The sequence below is a fragment of the Uloborus diversus genome, unplaced genomic scaffold, assembly GCF_026930045.1.
Source record: "Uloborus diversus isolate 005 unplaced genomic scaffold, Udiv.v.3.1 scaffold_1091, whole genome shotgun sequence".
NCBI lineage: Eukaryota > Metazoa > Arthropoda > Arachnida > Araneae > Uloboridae > Uloborus > Uloborus diversus.
Genome location: NW_026557756.1, coordinates 7,847 through 27,181, shown reverse-complemented (window position 1 = coordinate 27,181; position 19,335 = coordinate 7,847). Strand labels below are relative to the sequence as shown.

Sequence of the window (19,335 nt, the reverse complement as noted above, 5' to 3'; positions counted from 1 at the left end):
ACGTCTTTTGAAAAGCATAAATTTGCTCAGCTAAGTTAACATTAATAATATGGTATTATGTACTTTAATATTGCAGTCATGTTTCCCGTTTTCTTAAGTAAAAATGTTTATTTATTTTTTAAAATTTCATTTAATTCTTATTCAAATACAATAGTAATGTTATTTTTTGTTTTGATGTAATTGTAAAATGAAAGTTCATTTATTTATTTGAATACTTCTTAAGACTTAATGTTTCAATACAATATACGAGTAGTTAAAATGCGATTAGTTAAAAAACAATTTCCAATGAAAAATAAAACTGTGTTTATTTATCACTTTGTTTTAACATGATTGTAAAATAAAATCGTGTTTAGTTATTTGAATACTTTGTAATACTTATAAATGCTTTTATGTCAAATACTATGAATTAAGCTCAGTGTATTTTTTAATGTATGATTATCGGTTCCTTTTTATGTTTCCAAATGAAAAAGTAGAACTTGTAATGCTACTAAAATAACAGAAGTCAATAATAAATAAACCAAATAGTTTTATTTAACCAAAATATTAATCGAAGTGCTCACTTCCCAATATCATTGTGGATCGACAAACGATGACGTCATTTGCTGGTTGGATGGCCTTCCTATCTCGAAGGCCTCGGGTGGGCTATCAGTTTCCGACTTGGCAGACATACCCTCTCAGTGGCCCTGAACAATGAAACAAGATATAGTTTGTGTACAAAAAAACTTTTGTGCAGTGAAGTTTTTTTTTAGTATTATAAAACTTTAATGCAAAGTCAGCTTGAAGCCATTAAATGTATGTGCATATATTTCATTAGAATGTTTAACATAACAATTAACATTTAAAATTTACATAGTACGAAATTATTTCTAATGTTGGCACATGTTGAATACATATTGCTATAAATACCAATAGAATGAAAAAGTATAAAAATGTCCTAATATTTTTAGTTTTAATTTTTTGTAGTAAACTAAAGAATTTAAATGGTTGCACTCATATACACATCTGTATGCACATAAACATATGGCTGGTACAGAGCATTTCGATAATAATTTACAATGTAACACTTTTTACAAGATTAGGAATGACATTAACCAATCAAGCAATTCATTGTGCTGTGTTATTTAAGCTCTTCTTTCTTGTAAAATTTGCAAAGCTTCTTGGCAACCTCTATCCGCAAGTAATCTGTATTGCTCTATTTCATTCAGGACCTATAAAATTTGAAAATTGGAATCATTCAAAATATAAAGCCAGAAATCAAGTTTTGCACAAAACTTTTTTTTATTTTCTCAGTCTTCATTTTTCTAGTTTTTGAATAAGATCTCGTGTTTTTTAAAGATTTTTGACACAAATGTAATCATTATAGTATTTTTTAAAAGATCAAAATTTGTTAATTAAGTTAGCAAAAGGAAGTTTTAACTCAACCAAGATTTTTTTTCTTTTTAAGTGACAACATTAATGCAACTAATTTGAAACAAAGCAAGTAAAAATTTGACAAAGTACAATTTTCTGAAATTAAATTGTTCTAAGAAATAGAAAGCTGATACCGCAACAAAGCAAATTTTTTTTTAAGTCATAAATGTTACAGATGAATGGATTTTGAATTTTATTTGTTTGCAATCATTTTAGAAATTTTGTTTTCATTGTAATATTAAATCTATATTTCTTGCTAGTAACTTTTTTAACATTTAACATGTCTGTTATATAGAGAATTTTTTTTTAGTAATTCTTCTTCTAAGTATACTGAATTTTGATAATTGAACATCTTACAATGTTAACATAAATTATTAACATAGAATTAAAAATAAAGTATTAAAATAGATTCTTTATTATTAAAACAGTCATAACTATTTTAACTACCTTTTGTTATAAACTTTCTTCACTACTCATTTATGAATTTTTCTTTAAAGTAGGATTTAAACAAAATAAAATAGCTTCAGAATAATTTATTAGCACATAGAAAAGTACTTAAATACTTTATTACCACCTGAAGTTTGAATATGTGAGAGCAAATTCATAAAAGTTAACTCGATAAATTCATATATAATTGGATGTATGAAGTCAGAATGGGGAATATATATGTCTTGCTCAGTCAATGTGTCAACTGGCTGGAGTGTATATATAACACCTTCCGAAAGAAATACTAGCATTTGCACTGCGCTGGTAAAATTATTCCCAAAGGTTTAGAAAGCAATATGTCGTATATTCCCTTTTTCTCTTATTCTTTATTTTGTTAAAGTAACGTTTTTTGCCAGCAAAACTTGCGCTTATTTTCTTCCCAATAAATCCAGTGCTGGATCTGATTTTTCCGAACTGGGGCAAGTCTTGAAACTGCCTTCCTTACACATTTTGCTTAAAATTCTTATATCAAGTTTCAACCCCCCCCCCCCACACACAGAAATAGGGTGAATTTGCTGCTTCCCAGCAGTTGTCAGCCAGGACAAGGGCCCTGGCTTGCTCCCCACTAGATCTGGCACTGAATACATCACATGTAAAAACAGTTCTACTGGGGAGTGAATGCGGATGCCCTAATGAAGGATAGCAAATCACTATGATCTCCAAAAAAAAAAAATCCTTACTCATCAAATTTTGTTTATTTGTAGACTGTATATTGCAAACTGCAATTTTTTTTTCTGATTTTTCAGTTTTAATGAGGTATGTTGTCTCTTTTCATAAGAAATATGTGCACAAGCTTATATTTTATCAGTTGCTAAAATTCAGAGTTTCATTTGGCTAATTGAGAATTTCCCCCATCTCAAACTAATAAGTTCAGCGCTCTCTTGGGAGTGGATCTTGTACATTTTCCTTGGCAGGAAAGTGGTCAGACATCGCGTCAGCACTTCAGACTAAAATGTACACACATTCTACTTTTGCACTAGAGATTAATTTCTCCTACTAGAGATAGAAGATGAAAAAGTTACTCGATCTCAGGGCATCAAATGGTTCCAAAAGTTAAGGAATTGGAAAAAAAAAAAGATGGGAATTGAGAGAAAAGCTTACCCCATTTTTGTATTTTTCATCTTTGATGCCTTCAGCATTTATGGTAACATTGTAATAAGCACCAAGGACACCAGTTTCCAAACAACGAATTCCAACCTTAAGACACAGCAACAATTAAAAATGCACGCATGCAAATTATAAACTAAATTGGCAATTCATAACTAATATAATGTATAAATATTTATTTATTATTCATTACTCATTGCCTCCAGTTCTTAATCAAGGGTTTCAAAAATTCACTGAAAAGGCTACTTCAAAATATCTGCTTGAATATAATTATGTATATCTGGCAGGATGGACAAAATATTGTTAGACTACCAGAATTCTTCATTTAAGACAGTTGCAAATAATGAAAGCAAAACATTTGATCATTAACAAATTAACTCAATCAGAGCTACAGGTGCAAAACAAAAAGCAAATTTCATTTCAACTAAGTTTTGATTTTGATATGAGCAGTTGCTGATATGTCCGATACGTCCAATACTGTTTTAATTTTTAATAAAGCAAGATACTAGTTTAAGTTAAAAAAAGAGAAAATTTGGGTCTACTAAAAGTAGCTATTTTGAATTACTTCAGGGACAACTTTTTAATTTTATGAATTAAAATTATAAATATCTTATAATACTTTGTGAAATGATGTTATTTGTTAAATATTTCTTTTTATCAATGATTTTTTTTAAATTAATCATCTGATTTAAATCAGTTTTTAATCACTTGATTTAAATTGTGTTCATCCTGAACAATTGCACTTAAGATGATTAACTATGTCTGTTATTTACGTGCGCTAGGAGGGGCAGTTGCACCCCCCCCCCATCCTTGCTTTCAAAATTTATTCTAGTTCCATACAGGTGGGTGTTCTTTTTTTTATTTTATTTATTTTTTTTCTGATTTGATAAGCACCCTTTGCTCTGCTCCTCCAGAAAATTTCAAAACAGCATGCCTATGTTTAAGATATTCATGATTTGTAATTGCACATACAGTCAAAAATGTAATTTTAAAATACTTTAACCTATTAGAAATTACAAAAATGTGAGCAATTAAAATTTTATCTTTCATTTAAGACTATACAACCTGCAAATCAGACTTTGTGCCAAAATTTCCAACAGCAGCAAGTTCTTTGAGAGGTTCCCACAACTTGCTAACATATTTTGCTAAAGACATGGGTACAGTTATTGCTTTCTTCAGTCCTGCCTCCATTGCAGTTCCTCTCCTACAACATCAAATGCATCCTATTTTTTAAAATACATAAATATACTTGCAAAAAAACACTTAACCTAAACATTTACCATAACTGTTTAAGACAAAAATTAAATGAGACTTCAGGAAGAGGATAAGTCAACAGAATATTTTCAAATGCAAGGTATTATTTCAGCAAAATTATATTATGTTTGCCACAAAAAAACAAATGTAATATCAATATCAGAAAAGTCAGAATTTCAAAAAAGTTATGATGGTTTAAAGCAGTGATTCTCAACCAACCCTCACTCAATTCTCTCTGCCGCCCCCTTTAGGAGTAAAATTGCTTTCAATACCCTCTTTGTGAATGAGGGAAAAGGTAGGGGGAGTAATGCTCTTCAATAGTTTTACACTGAACTTTTTAATTCTATTTTTTTTTTTTTTTGCCCTGAAGAGTTTGCAAAATGACTAATGTAAAAAAAAAAAAAAACACTTATGCTTAAAACATTTTTTACTCTGAAACTTAAAAAAAAAAAAGCAGGCAAATCTTTTTCTCACTAAATAAATTGTGTGAAATAAACTATCAATTATCTATGTGACTGCAAGGCCATGGCTGGTGTTTTACAGCCAGTTCTTAAAGTTAAGTTTGATATTTTTAGCGAGATGAAAAGACAAATCCACTTTTCTCGTTGTCTCTCCCCCCCCCCTCTCCTTTTTGATGCTATATAGATCTGTCACAAAACTGAATCCTTTTTCAACATGGTTGTAAAAGAGAAAGGCCGTTAAAACAATTTTCGAAGATAGTCTACAGTTTAGAGTAGAGGTGACTAGTATTTCATTGCAGCTAAACTGAAATGATCAGCATCCTGGATGTTGTTGTCAAAACTTCGTTGGTTGGAAGTTTAATCAATTTCCTCTGATTCTGAACCTATGCTGTTTCAACAAACGATTAACAAACCAATGAAGAGCTTTCTGAAATAAAATATTCTTAAATGCTTAGAGAAGTTCTTATGAAAATGTATTGAGAGTAAACTTGTATATCATCCGAAAAAGTTTTAGTTTATGAAGGCTCTTGTGCCATTAAACCCAGTAGAACCAAACCAAACTTAACTTTCTTATGTAAATTTGACATGATTGTCAACTGGCTGAATCCATTCGACCAAAATTCTGCTTCAAAAAATGAGTTTTTTAAGAGCAAAAAAACAAGGATTGGAAGAGTTCAGGAAGTGAAGGAAGGAATTCAGTTGTGATCAGTCAGTCGGAAAGAACAAGAAAGGAATTCAGTTGTGATCAAATTGAGTTTGTCATCTTAAAGCTGTTGATTAATTCTATCAAACTAGCAAAGAAATCAGCCCTGAGAGTGCAGCCTCGAGCTTAGGTAGTAGAAACTTTTCTCCCAGTGATCTTTTTGATCAACTCAAGTATGGTGTCAAAATGAGTTCAGAACTCTTTCAGGCAGGAACCTTTGGAGACTCAGTTAACCTTGGGGTGAACTAACACCAAGCGATATGAATTCTCCAAGCGATATAAATTCTTCCCCTCACACGCTGTCCTAATAATCTATAGTTGAGAGAATTACTGCATATTTTGTTTACAGCAGAGGTAACAAATTGCAATACCTGATGCAAACAAGATTTCTCACAACTAAATAATGTCTGTGACCAGGGTTCGCTGATATATATCAGTCAATATATATCATGATATATATCCGATATTTATTTTGAAAATATTATAATATTTTGATATTTTCGATATTTATTTTTTCAACTGCGGTATCTTCAATATAAAAAATATATTAATCATAGTAATATTGTCCATTTATTATTAAAAATTACCAAAACATTATGTGCTATATTTTTATGATGTATTAATACATCATTAACATATCAAATTAATATAATATTCCTTCTTTATTTGTATTTTATATTCATAAAATTATTAGTAATGTAATACTTTTAATTCATATCAAAAGTACATAATTAATTAAACATTGTTCAGAAAAAAAGAAAATGTCTTATGACTGCGCACCGACAAATGCATATTTTTTATTTCTGAATCATAAATGTGTAAAAGTAGCTAACAGAAGAAAAATAAATAAAACAGCTGATGTTAAATTAACTCAATTAAAATTGATAAAAATGTAAAATGAACTATTAGACATAAATAATGAAAGAAACACTAATTTTAAGTCTATGCATTGTAATAATAATAATGTAATAAAACTGATTTGAAAATGCATTTACTATTTCGAAGACTTTAGTTTGTGCTGACTGAAAATATTGGATCAAAATATCCGATATCTATCAAAATATCAGATATTTTCGAACCCTGTCTGCGACCAATGCAATGGGCAGCTAAAATATCTGGTATCTTGATTTGCAGAAGAGCAGTGACAATAGCCAACAGTAAAGATTCATTATTCAATAAGGTTGGTTCATCATTTCCAAGGCAAAATTTGGTAAATGCTTAAAAGTTTGCTCAAAGAGTCCACATTTTAGCCATTTTATTAATCTATCCCCCTACTATATAGCTGCTTAATGAAACATTGATTACCTCGGACAAGTTGGATAGTGTAAAACGGTTTTCAAAACTTCCTTGGCAGTCGCAATTATCATTTCTCCTCCATTTTGATGAGCTTTTCCTCATTTTGCCATTAATTTTGAGGAGTTACAAGAAGCTTTGAAACCAGCATTATGTTTTTGCATTGAGATATTTAGTAAGCAAGAAACCAATACTGCTTTCATAAACTTGTACTTGATGTTAGAGAAAAATGACAAATCCTTATTTTGTTGAGGGGCATTGAGTCACATAAAAATTTTATACAACTTTTTTGATGCTCTAAATTTATTTCAGGAATAATACATGCATCAATAACAAAAATACTTTTATAAGTTTAAAAGTTACACAGAAAATGTCAGAGAAGTACTATGCATCTGAAAAAATGATTTAATTGTTATGTCCAAAACAGGAATGCATACATTTTCATTATTAATATGACAACAATACTTACATAGCTAGATCTTCAGGCGTTTCTTTTGGCAATTTTAAAGCAGCCTTATAAAGATAAATGAGTTTCAGTTAGTTCATGAGACTAAATCTCATAAAGAATAAAGAAAAAAAAAAAAAAACAATAAATTGTGAAGGTATTTTAGCTCAATGTAAAAGCTTGTAAAGTAAACATGATAAAAACAATCAAACAGAACAGGCAAAGGTGTTCAAGCTAATTAGTAGCAACAATTATTATTATAATGAAATAATATCTCATTAAAGAACCATTAAGCAATTAAGGCTCTAGAGCCAGATTATATTTATTCAGAAGTTTTACTAGAATGTGCAGAGAAATTAGTGAATGCTTTCTTCAATATTTACAACTTTTCTCATAACTTGGGAGGAAATGTCCTTGAACTGGAAGCTGGTTAATGTAATGCCCCTTTTTGGAAAAGGGTCTAAAGGTAACTAGTCTAATTTTGAAACTCCAATCCAAATTAAGACTACTCATTTTCTGTAGAATGGCTTACAGTTTGGTTTTAGGGTTCATCACTTCTTTTTTCATATGACAAATTTGTCACATCCATAGATAACAAAAGGTGTTTATATTATCTTTCAAAATGCTTTCAATAAAGAACTCTTTAAGTCGCTCTTTGCAGCAAACTTGCTTACGTTGAAATGGAAGGAAGAATAACTTATGTAATAGAAATGTGACCTAAATGAGAGGAAACAGAGAGCAGTAGTTACGAATAACAATCTCAGTGGATATATGTTGTAAGCATTGTTTTACAAGGTCCTGTTAAAGAGCCCTGTTGTTTGTTATATTTATTGATTATGTTCGTGCGGTTTTCTGGGATCATTAATATTTTTTCTGTTAATGGCAAAGTTATAGGCACTGTTGAAAATGAAGGTTAAGTGAAACAATGCCAAGAGGCTTAAGGTCAGATTTCTAAATGGGTAATAGAGTGGGGACCTGCCAAATGCAGGAATATCATTTGAAATTTTTTCAAAGGGGCTCAAAAGTTATAAACTCTTTGAAAATCATATATATATATATATATATATATATATATATATATATATATATATATATATATATATATATATATATATATATATATATATATATATATATATATATATATATATATAAACAACAAAAACTACATCTATTAGTGTGTAAATGCATTGATTTCTCAAAGCCAGGGGTTGGGCAATTGTCCCTCCTAACACTCCTCAGTGAAGTGCTTGGTCATGTGCTACACTTAGGTCACGGGGGAAAAAAAAACATGCAAGCTATTATATTCCATGACATATAGGAAGGTCCTTATATTGCAATCATAAACACAGATAATCTACTACAAACAAACTTCAAAAACCTAAAAAATATCTTACCATGTAATCATTAAAAGCTGATGTATCTGCATCAATCAAATTCATCAATTCTTTCATTGTGTCATACATAATAGGAATGATTCTCCTCATCTGAGAATCATATCGTTCCCATTGACGTTTGCCGTAAGTCATTTGGCCAACCATACATGATAATGCAGATCCCTAAATAAATGAAAAGTTTATAGAAAAAAGAATTTAGAATAGCAGCAGATACAAACATTTTGTTGAAACAAAACATGAAACATGATTATAGGATGGTCAAAATCTTAGCTAGTTGGAGTTTGCCTAGCTTTGTATTAAAAATGTGTTTCTTTTATTCTAGGATCAACAAAACATTCCAAAAATATACCTACCAAAAATAGTTATCAACGAAAGTAAGTAAAGATAGAACTCATTATTGAAAAAAAGAAATGCATTGTAGTGACAGAAAAAAGTATTAGAAAGAAACAAAAACTCAATTATAAGGTTATAGAAGATTCAGAGCCCAAGAAAAAAAGATTTTCTTGAACACAGACAAGATAGACAGTTGAAAAAAAGCCAAAGCTTACTAATACTAGTATTATTTACTTCTGCAACACATTGGAATCATTTAAAATTCTATTCTGTTTAAATATTTATGAGGGCAGCACAATCAGCTCCTTTCAGTTTGAAGCACGGTAAGACAATAAGTTCAACATTATAGTTCTTACAATAGTATTTTACCCAAGAAAAAGATAGCATACTGGCGCCATCTTTGGTAAATAATTTAAGTATGATTCAGCCCAGCATTTCTCAACCTTTTTTTAATATGCAGACCAGCATATGCTTCTAAAAAAAAAAAATTCATGGACTGGTGATGTTTTTTTCTTTATTTTTTATTTGTTTTGTTATTTATTTATTTTGTGCAAAAAAAAGAGCAAGAAAAACTTGCATTTGAGGTCCATTAAAAACGTGTGAATTTTTTTTTTCAACAAATAGAAGATTGTTTAAAAAAAAAAAAAACTTTGGACTCAGAATTTGTTAAACATTTTGCGAACAGCTGAGGTTTCTTGATAAAAATGTGCTGATAACTTTTTTTGCATAGTTTTATGAAAATAGTCTTTTTTTACCTCATATGAAAGAAAAAAAATTACTGATATAAGGAAGTTTTTTTATTACTGTGATGTCATTAGTTTCATGGAATTATCCATAATAAATATCCCATACATTTAGAAAAAATGTATACTTGCGTTATAATGCATAGATAAGATGTGATTTTGTTTTATGCTTTGCTTAAAGGCAAGGTTTCCACCATCATGTACGTTTTTAGTGTAAAATAATATGTTGAACACTTTCTCTTGTTAACAACAGAGGCTCCCAAAAGTGTTCATACACTTTGAAATTTTTTAGTAAAACCAAAATAACACAAATTTGTATTCAAATATAAGTCCATAAATTTTTCACATCATTCCTACGTCATTCTAAATGCCACCCAGTAGTTTTTTTCAAAATATTGATAAATCTTCTTTTTAAAATGGTGCAAAAAACGAAGATACAGAGAAATAACAAGCCACAAAAATCATTCTACACTCAAATATTTTCGAACAAATTCATGATTAAAAAAAGCATAAGTCGGTTTTTTAAACTTATTTTTGCGTTGTGTTGACCCGTAAAAGTCATTTGGCTTTCATTTTTTTAAAAATATTTATTCCTTAATATTGTGCTTATTATTACTTTACAATGGCTGGTATTCGTAAAAAACAAAACACCATTCGAAATTTGAATTTTCTCCTCACAGTAACTGTAAATTGGTTTGAAATGTATCTAAATTAGTTAATTTATTCCATTCTATAGTAAAGTACTTGATAAAATGCTTTAAAGAAAAAAATTGGGCCGAAAATAAGGTAAGAAAGGGTCACCCGGCAAAGTTGACAAAGCGTGATAATCGTCATTGTGCTTCTTATAGGACACTCTTTATAGGAAAAGTGCAAATATTTTAAAAAATCATCTAACATAAGAATTTCATTTCTTCACTTACTAGAACTGAAATTATTGTTACCTTTGTTTGAAATTATTCTACGTACAAGGTACATAGAATCATAATCAATCAAGAGAAAAAGCAAGACCTATGGGTAGGGTTCAGACCACTGGGACCCCTCTCTTATGTGCGCCACTAGTTTTATTCATTATTTTTCTTTAACCATTGAAATTCATTTGCATTTTTTCAATGTGTTATTAATCATATTTGGTGTAACTTGTTTAGGCTGTAGATTAGAAACAGGAAATGTATAGACTTTTCTGAACAATGGGGTGGATGCACCCACTTGGCCAGCCGTTCAGAAATGTTGGGTGGCCTTGGAACTGTTTTAACATGTCTATGGATTAAAAAAACTGCAGCAAAAAAGGCTCTTAAGAGGGATGGCCACTCAAAGAGGTTTTACTGTATCCATTATTTGGCAAAATATTACATTGAAAGCAGCATAAATTATCTAAAGCCTTTAATCAATAAAACATTGAGAGTCACATAGAACAGGTAAACACAAATTGAAGTTACATATGAATAAAGTGAATAAAGTACTTATACACATGAAACATGAGATCTTAAAACATTAACTTCTCATAAAAGAAAAATCATACTGTTATGGGTACGGAACAAGAATATCGTACATAGTATTTTATATTTAGTCTGTTTCTTAGAAAATTTACAGATTAAGCTTTCATACCACAATCAACTTTCTATAACACAATCAATATTGATTTTTCAATCATCATAGCTTAAATTTTATATAGGAACAAAATTGACAATGACAATGTTTGCTTGAAACATCTTACTTCCACACCATACTCTGCACAATTATGTTAAATATCCGAAATCTCAGCACAGGATTATTTAATTTGTTTCTTGGCCACATCTATCTTTATGTATTAATACATTTTTCATTAACAGCATTACTAGCATTGAAATTACAAATTCAGCAAAATATTGAATACTGCTTTTGTAAAATTGGTTATAAAAATGATCATAGATACTAAATAGTAGATTGGATATAAAGGATCATTTTTTTATATTAATGATGAATTAAATATCTTAAAGCGTTGTGTAAGAATAAATGCAAAAAACCCACATATTCAGGTATAGTGGAAAATTATCAATCAACAATAAATTCATAAAAAAAAAAACAATTCAATTTTGTGAAAATTTACCATCATTCTTTTTATTTTACTTTGATATCATATTGTTATAAAATACTAAACCAAATCACCAATAACAAAAAATATATATAAATCAATATTATATATAGATATATATATATATATATTCAATTTGATCTATGCTTAGATAATATGTGAAATTGGATAATTCATTATGTAATTATTTGATATTTTGGATAGCATCGAAATGCGACAATTTCTCTGCTCATTTGATTTGAATTATAAATTTCAACGACTATTTCCTTTGTTTTTTATCGAATGAAACGGCTATGTACTGCTTTATCACTATTGAGACGTTTTGAAGATCACATGCTTGAAGAAACTATCGTTAGTCCACTGGAGTTCACGACAGGATTAAGTAGTACAGTTCACAGGCTATGTAGTTTAGTGGTCAATAAATTTCTTGGAATGTTGATGAATCGGCAGGTTCCATGGCTTCTGGAGCTACATCAAATGGGTATTAAAACTTGATAAATTTGCGACTATAAGTAGAAATTGGCGTCTTGAAAAAAAGCACTTGAAGATATTTTGCAGTTAATAAAATTCTTGGAATATTAATGAATCGGCAGGTTCCATGGTTTCTGGAGCAACTTTTTTTTAAAGGAGTATTAAAATTTGATGGATTTTCAACAAAGACAAAAAATTAACTCTTGATAAAAATATTCTTGGTTAGCATAATTGAAATTTCATTAAAAATAACATATTGTCCAGATCATACTCAGGATGCTTGTAGATTTGGAAGAAACTTGTATCGCTTTTTTTTACGAGGCTGGAACAACACACAAAGATCGCGACAAGCGTCTAGGGGCAGGACAAATCTCTATGTTAAAGACTTAGTCGTTTCTCCTCATCGCCGGGTAGGGAAAACTGATTTTTGGCTCTTGGTAGAAAAGGGAAAAGAAGGGAAAAGCTTCATGATGTGCAGAACAAGTTCTGCCACTGCGTGTTGGGAACGATACTGACTGGGGGGGCTGGTTTTGATGAGAGTGCGCGCTTTCGTTTCATTAAATGGGCAATAATGCGACATTGCGATATGCGTTAATTATAAGACGTCTAACTGGCTTGATTGGTCGTTAGGCCTCTCATTTTTTGTTGGGTTTTTCTCTCTCATATTTTATCACTTTTTAAGTCTTCAAAAACAAAACGAACATATTAATATATAGTGGTGCCGCTACGGTGAAAGGGGGAGGGGGTAATCTAACTGCTTCATTTCAAAAAGGTTCCCCAAAAGTTGAAAATTACAAAAACTCTGTTAAACGCAGTTTACATAAACACGAGAGAGAGAGAGAGAGGGGGGTGCGTTTGGGCTGGGAGACCACCCTCTGAAGGTGGGCTGGTACCAAATTGGATTTAAGAGTTTATGAAAAATATAGATTCTTTAGTTCTAAAAAATGTCTCCATCATTTTAAATTATATTCAATTTCTCAAACACGGCAGGGGGGGGGGGCATTTGTGCTAGCTGACACCCTGCTGGAGAGTGACACCCAAAATGTATTTTTGAGTTTCTGAAAAATATAAACGCTGAAATCCAACAATTCCATTTTCCTCCTCACTTTGCTGCCATCGGCCCTACACACGTCTAAGGCGAGTTAGATAAAAAGCTTACAAAACTTTTATTTGTTTTTTGTGCATTAGCCAAACTTAAAATTTCGTAAAACACAAATGTAGTTGTTTCTGAAAATTTTATAAATTCCATGATCACATAGAACATTGAAACCTTTTTTTTTCTGCGTTTGCAGGGGAGGGTTATTTCATAAATTACCGCCCCTGTGGTCACAAATGCTAGGTACGCCACTGGTGTACATATGTAAAATACGGGCGATGCCCATACCCCCCCCCATGGTATTATACCCACTTTCCTAAAAAGAAAATAATATCCCTTCAAATACTCGCTAAGCAAGTTGATGGCACAATCTGCACCATTGACCTCCCCTCTCTCCAATAGGCGGCTCGTATCAAGGAGGAGGGCATCTGTTCCCACACTTTTCAAAGTTAAAAATTAATGACTAATTGAAAATTAGATCTCATACTGGGTCGATTGAGGTTTTTTTTCAATTGATAATTCAAAATAAATGGACTTTTTCAAATGTCATTCATGTGAATTGAACTTTGAATTTTTTGAGGGTCTAGAGGTGCCTACTACAACGACCTCACCAGAAGAATGAGAGCGAGAGCTCCCCCCCCCCAAAAAAACTCCTAAAAGCACCCCCTAAAAATTTTAATGGTAGTCTGCTCCATGCCCCCCCCCCCCCCGGATGGGCACCCCTGAGAGTGTCTACGATCGCCATGCGTCCCAATTTTTGAGGTCAATTAATCAGTAATGTTGAAATCTTATTATGTCTCCAAATTTTTTTTTAATGGGGGCGCTCCCCTATACTCCCACATTTTTTGTTCCCCTATTGTGACCATCTCTAATAATATCCATGATGATATATTTTCAATCTTAGATAAAGATGCTTCACAAAACTATTTCCAGTGATTAGCATAAAACCCCAAAATACGCATACATTGTGTTATAGTAACTTAAGGCCACCCGAGTTTTGTCGAATCACTTTTCATCAAACAAAATGAACCACGTGTCGACAATTTTTAGCATATTTATATTTTTGACATTGTTTATATTTTTTAATGGCAAAGATTTTAAAACAAAATGCGCAAGTTTTTTGCTGAGCAGGCCCGTTATAATGGAGAGTGGTGAGAGGAGGGGGGGAGGGAGGGCAAGCGTTGGAACGTTGTAGTACATGCAATCAGGATCGTCATTCCAGCTTCTTTCTTGGGGGGAAGGGGGGGGGACAAAGGATGTGCACTCAATGCGACAAGGCGAATTTTATCGGATAACAGCAAAAACCACTCCCACTTTTAGTACATCATTTTAACTTTTCAAAGCCACAGAGCGGAGGGACAATTGACCCCCCTAAATAACGGGCCTGGATACAATGATGAAAGTTACGGTTTTAAATAAATGTCTCACAAAGGTATTAGCCTTTTTTTTTTTTGCATGAAACCCACTGATAGATGTAAGTCAAAGTTAGGTTTTGAAGATTCACTCACCCTCTTCTTTCTCTCCCCCCCCCCAAAAAAAAGTGCGGGTTTTTTTTTTTGGGGGGGGGGAGTGTTTGTGAAGTTTCAATCTTATTTGATGCGAAAATAATGTTTGTTGTCGACTGGTTTTGTTTCGTAATATAGCAAAACTTACATTTCATTTAATCAGTGGCGCACACAAGGGAAGGGTCCAGGGGGTTCAAACCCCTCCCACGGCCCTTGAATTTCTTTAATCGACTATAATCCTATGTACGTAAAATAATTCCAAGCAAGGGAAACAACAATATTTCAGACATACATGGAAATTAGCAAAATTTATTCTCTCTTTCTTCCCCTACAAAATCGAACTGTATGTGAACATAATTTTTTCTAGAATAATGATTTTGCTTCGCTGTTTTTATTTTTAACTGTGAGAGAAGTAAATGCATATATGGACTTTATAAGCAATGCTTCAATCTGTAAATATTGTGACTTAAAACTATTTTTAACAACAGATAAATTTGCAAATATTTTACGGTACTTTTTATGACTTTAGCTTTGTGGATAACATTTATCTTATCAAACAATATGTTTTGAATTAAGATTAAAAATGTTTATGCTGGTAATGATAATTATTTGCTATGACATAGGTTCTTCAACAATCTAAATAAAATTATGTTAAATATTTCATGATTTAACTACAGTACACTCGTATGAATTCAGTCACGTATTACATATATGTGTTTCTTATACATATATGTTTCATTTAAGAAAATAGAGTCAGTTCATTCATTTCTTCAAATAATACTTTAAAAAAACTTTTATTTTGAAATAAGTATTGAATAATTTCCACTGCCTTTGTCTTGAATTAAAAATTATATGATAGTAAATGTTGCATTTCAATGTAAATTCTTTGGTCTCAGTTTAAAAAGTGGATTCATGTTTACTATTTAAGTCGGAAAAATTTCGTTTTTTTATCAATATGTTTTGAAAGCTGTGTATTAGTGTGTTGCCTCTAGTTGTTTAATGCTAAAAACAAAAGCTCTTCTATTAATAATAATGATTTTATTTACTCGACATTTAAGCACTGCAGCAAGTTGTTCTGAATTGACTATTACTTTTTATTTGAATATAGTTATCGGTTTATTAAGTTTGTTTTGATGAGAATAATTAAAAACTGATTTACTCAAATGTTTTTTAAAAAAATGCTCAAAAGGCTGTATGTATGTGAATGTATGATTAAAAATTTAGACATTGATTTCCTTTTATGATTTAGTTAAAGAGTCATGAATGTTGGAGTTATTCATTATCTTTAAAAAAAAAAGGATATAGGTAATGTATTGAAAATAATTGTAACTTATATGTGAAGTTGTGAGGAGCTGAAATAACTGATAGAAATGTGCAAAGGAATTCTTCATAAAAAATTTGAAAATAAAGTTTCAATTTTCAAAAAAAAACAAAAAAAAACAGTAACTTATTGTAATAATACTTATCAGCCATCCATAACTTTATTGAAGATCAACTACAATAAAAATTAAATCAAAAATGATCAGAGGTGCTTTGTAGTAAAAAAAAAGATTAAAATGAAAAACAGTGAAATAAAGCACGCAATTTTCAAATCCATCATGACAAACATCAATTCTTTGACAATTTGTGATTCATTAACGTTGTTTTTAATTTTAATCATATAAAAGAAATTGCTATGGAATAGTATGCCTTACTGCCGCCCCCCTTCCCCCCACACACAAAAGTTGTAGTTAGATATAGTTAAAATGTGTGTTTTAACGTAATGTTATTTACTTGGTTGAAAAAAAAGAAAGAAACGATAAGGAAAACTAAGAAATGTTAGTTGACAAAAGTTTTTCCAACTTATTCAGGTCATTAATTGATTATATCTTTTAACTTGAATGAAAGGATATGATTAAAATTTGCATAGTTGCTGAGGTTGAATTTTCTTCAATTTAGTAATATCAATAGTTTGTCCTTTCTAATGCAATACAATTTTTTAGAAGGACATTGTGGTGACCAAGAAAGATTGTTTTATGAAAAAAGAAATTTAAAATTGCCTTACTTTATGAACTGGAAAAAATCATATCAATACATCTCATATGACTTTTAAATTTAATTTTTTTTTTCAACCATTGCCAACAATATGTAATTAGAAATTAAAAAATTGCAAAAATAACTGTGACTTTATAGGTAGGTACAAAAATAAAATGAGCTAAACCTTTAGAAAAACCTTTTTGCTAATATATCGACACCTCAGAGCAACAGTAAGATATCTTAGTGTTGTTTCTGGGATTAGATATCTTACTGTTGCTCTGAGGTGACAATATAATTGTTTATCATCAGTAACATGTTCACAGGTGTATCTTCCTGTGCATTTAAAAATTTTCATCATTTCGAATAAACAAATTAATTAAAATGTGCCAAAAAAAAAAAAAAACAAAGGGTCTAGTGACATAGACTTCTCAACAAAAACTATTTTATGGATATTTTTGGCTCAAGGAAAAAAAAAAAGCTTAAAAGAGTGCTCTTTCAGACCATACAGCTAATAACGGGCTCCCCCCCCCCCCATTTTGACAAACATAAAATACTTAATCTTTATCAAACATGCGTGTTTTTTGACATAAAATATCTTATTATTTGATCTATTTTTGCAGAATACTTATTCAATATTAATAAGAAAGTTAAATTAGATTAAAACTTTACCAATATTTAAAATAGGGTGGAGGGGGGCGCAAGGACATGCACTCCAAAATATCGGTGACTGAAATTATTATTTTTTTTATATGTAACAAAGTCTATGAATTGCTGCATAATAGCACATAAATTAATTTTCATTCATTTTAACAAACAAAATTAAAGACGTAAAATGTCTAAATTCATATAGGTTTCTAAAATATATCCAATCATGTGGTTAAAGAATGTTATAACTTCGTTTTCACCTCAAATTTACATTTAGTAACTTGAATTAACATTTATTGCTCAGTGTTTTTTTTTCTTTTTTTTTTTTGATAAAAAAATACTTTAAACTAATTATACATACTGTTAAAACATTTTAAGATTTTTTTTTTTTTGGAAAGTACATAAAAAGCTAAAATCATCAGCCTTACTTGAATGTAAACAATCATTATATTATTTGCTACACGGAACTGACCTTAATTTTGAGCGAAATGAGATTTGTTGATATTTGAGTGAGTAATTGATTTATCTAGTGAAGCTCAAACCAGTTTATGAACGTTTCTGTTATTAAATTAGTGAAACAAACATTTAAATTTGTTCTACAAGCGTGCACGAACAGTGAGGCAGTGAGTTGACTTCGTCGTACCATAAAGAAGGAAGGCTTCATTTCCAGTGTTGCGCGCAGACACAAAACAATCCCTTTTCCCTTACGGAAGAGAGTGACTACCGTAGATTTTCCCTACCCGCTGAAGTCGAGAAATGGCGAAGTTTTTAACATTAAGGATTTGTCCTGCCCCTAGACGCTTGTAAGATCGCGCACCCACATCATGCTGCTTCTCCACGAGTACTGCACTGAACTTTTTTTAAGATAAATCAGAATCACAAAAACGAAATGGCACACAGACCCTATGTCTCAATATCCAATCACATTGTTGCATTTAAAAAGTGACAGCATATGACTCCACCCTTATTTTTTCAAATTTAGGTGAGCAATTTTGGCTCGTGTTGGTGCTGCCCTCTATCTGTACAAAATAACAATATTGTAAAATCCCAAAAATAAAAATGTTAAAGTCTGATTCTTTAACAGCTTTGTTATTTGCTATGTATGACAAAGCAAAATGAATTTGTATGGAAAAAAAAGAAAAAACGCAATGATTATATTGATTGAACTAAAAATGATTGTTTCATAGCTAATAGTTAAATTTGTATAGTAGAAAAAGCAAGACTACACCAGACCATGGCACATTATGATTTACAGTTCCAGCTCAAAGTGAATTGATCTCAAAAGAAATGCACATTTAACACTGAAATTCTTACTTGATGATTAAGTATATATTGGTATTCATCAATCCACGATGGCGCCATACTGTTTCCGCTCATAGCCATAGCTCCACATTTCCATCCATGAAAAGAAAGAATAAGATCCTGAGTAAAATTGAATATGAAATTTTTACCTGTTTTTTTTAAAGACTCATAAAGTCTATATCAAATACAGTCTGAGAAATTGTTAATGTACCTTTCCAACATAAAAATGCCTAGTGCATAAGTGAGTGAATTAGATCATATTACACAAATCAGCATTAAAATGCAAACCTGTTGCTTACAGCAATCTCAATAGTGGATTAAGATTCAACATGCAAAAAAAAAATCGTTAACATACCTGAAAAATATTTCGTGTTTTCAACGCCAAGCTGACAGACCACCAACCACCACCTTTCACTTTCCCGCATAAAAATTCCCAGTGAGGAGACCTGGCCAGCTTTGTTTGGCACTTAGCGGCAACCATCGAAAAGTGCCTAGTGAGCTTGAATGCCTACCTTTTTACGAGATCACGATCAATGTTTATATACAAGCACACCAGGAATAGTTGGACCACTTAATGCAAAGTTACCATTATAATGC

The 19,335-nt window shown here is 30.9% G+C and overlaps 1 protein-coding gene across 4 annotated transcripts; it reads right to left on the bottom strand.

The window, feature by feature from the left end:
* Nucleotides 1-555: 555 nt before the first annotated feature.
* Nucleotides 556-18,245, bottom strand: LOC129232112 (formimidoyltransferase-cyclodeaminase-like). 4 transcript variants are annotated; one of them, XM_054866349.1, is made up of 7 exons: nucleotides 18,080-18,245; nucleotides 8,557-8,718; nucleotides 7,184-7,227; nucleotides 4,069-4,207; nucleotides 2,998-3,093; nucleotides 1,093-1,208; nucleotides 556-683 (listed from the first exon to the last, which is right to left on the bottom strand). In XM_054866349.1, exons 1-6 carry the CDS (start codon nucleotides 18,098-18,100, stop codon nucleotides 1,122-1,124), a joined length of 549 nt encoding a protein of 182 aa, XP_054722324.1. In that variant the 5' UTR covers nucleotides 18,101-18,245; the 3' UTR covers nucleotides 556-683; nucleotides 1,093-1,121. The 4 variants fall into 4 exon arrangements, with proteins under 4 accessions (XP_054722324.1, XP_054722323.1, XP_054722325.1 ...); XM_054866348.1 differs by having other exon boundaries at nucleotides 568-1,208; XM_054866350.1 differs by having other exon boundaries at nucleotides 568-1,208; nucleotides 17,909-18,185.
* Nucleotides 18,246-19,335: the final 1,090 nt, after the last annotated feature.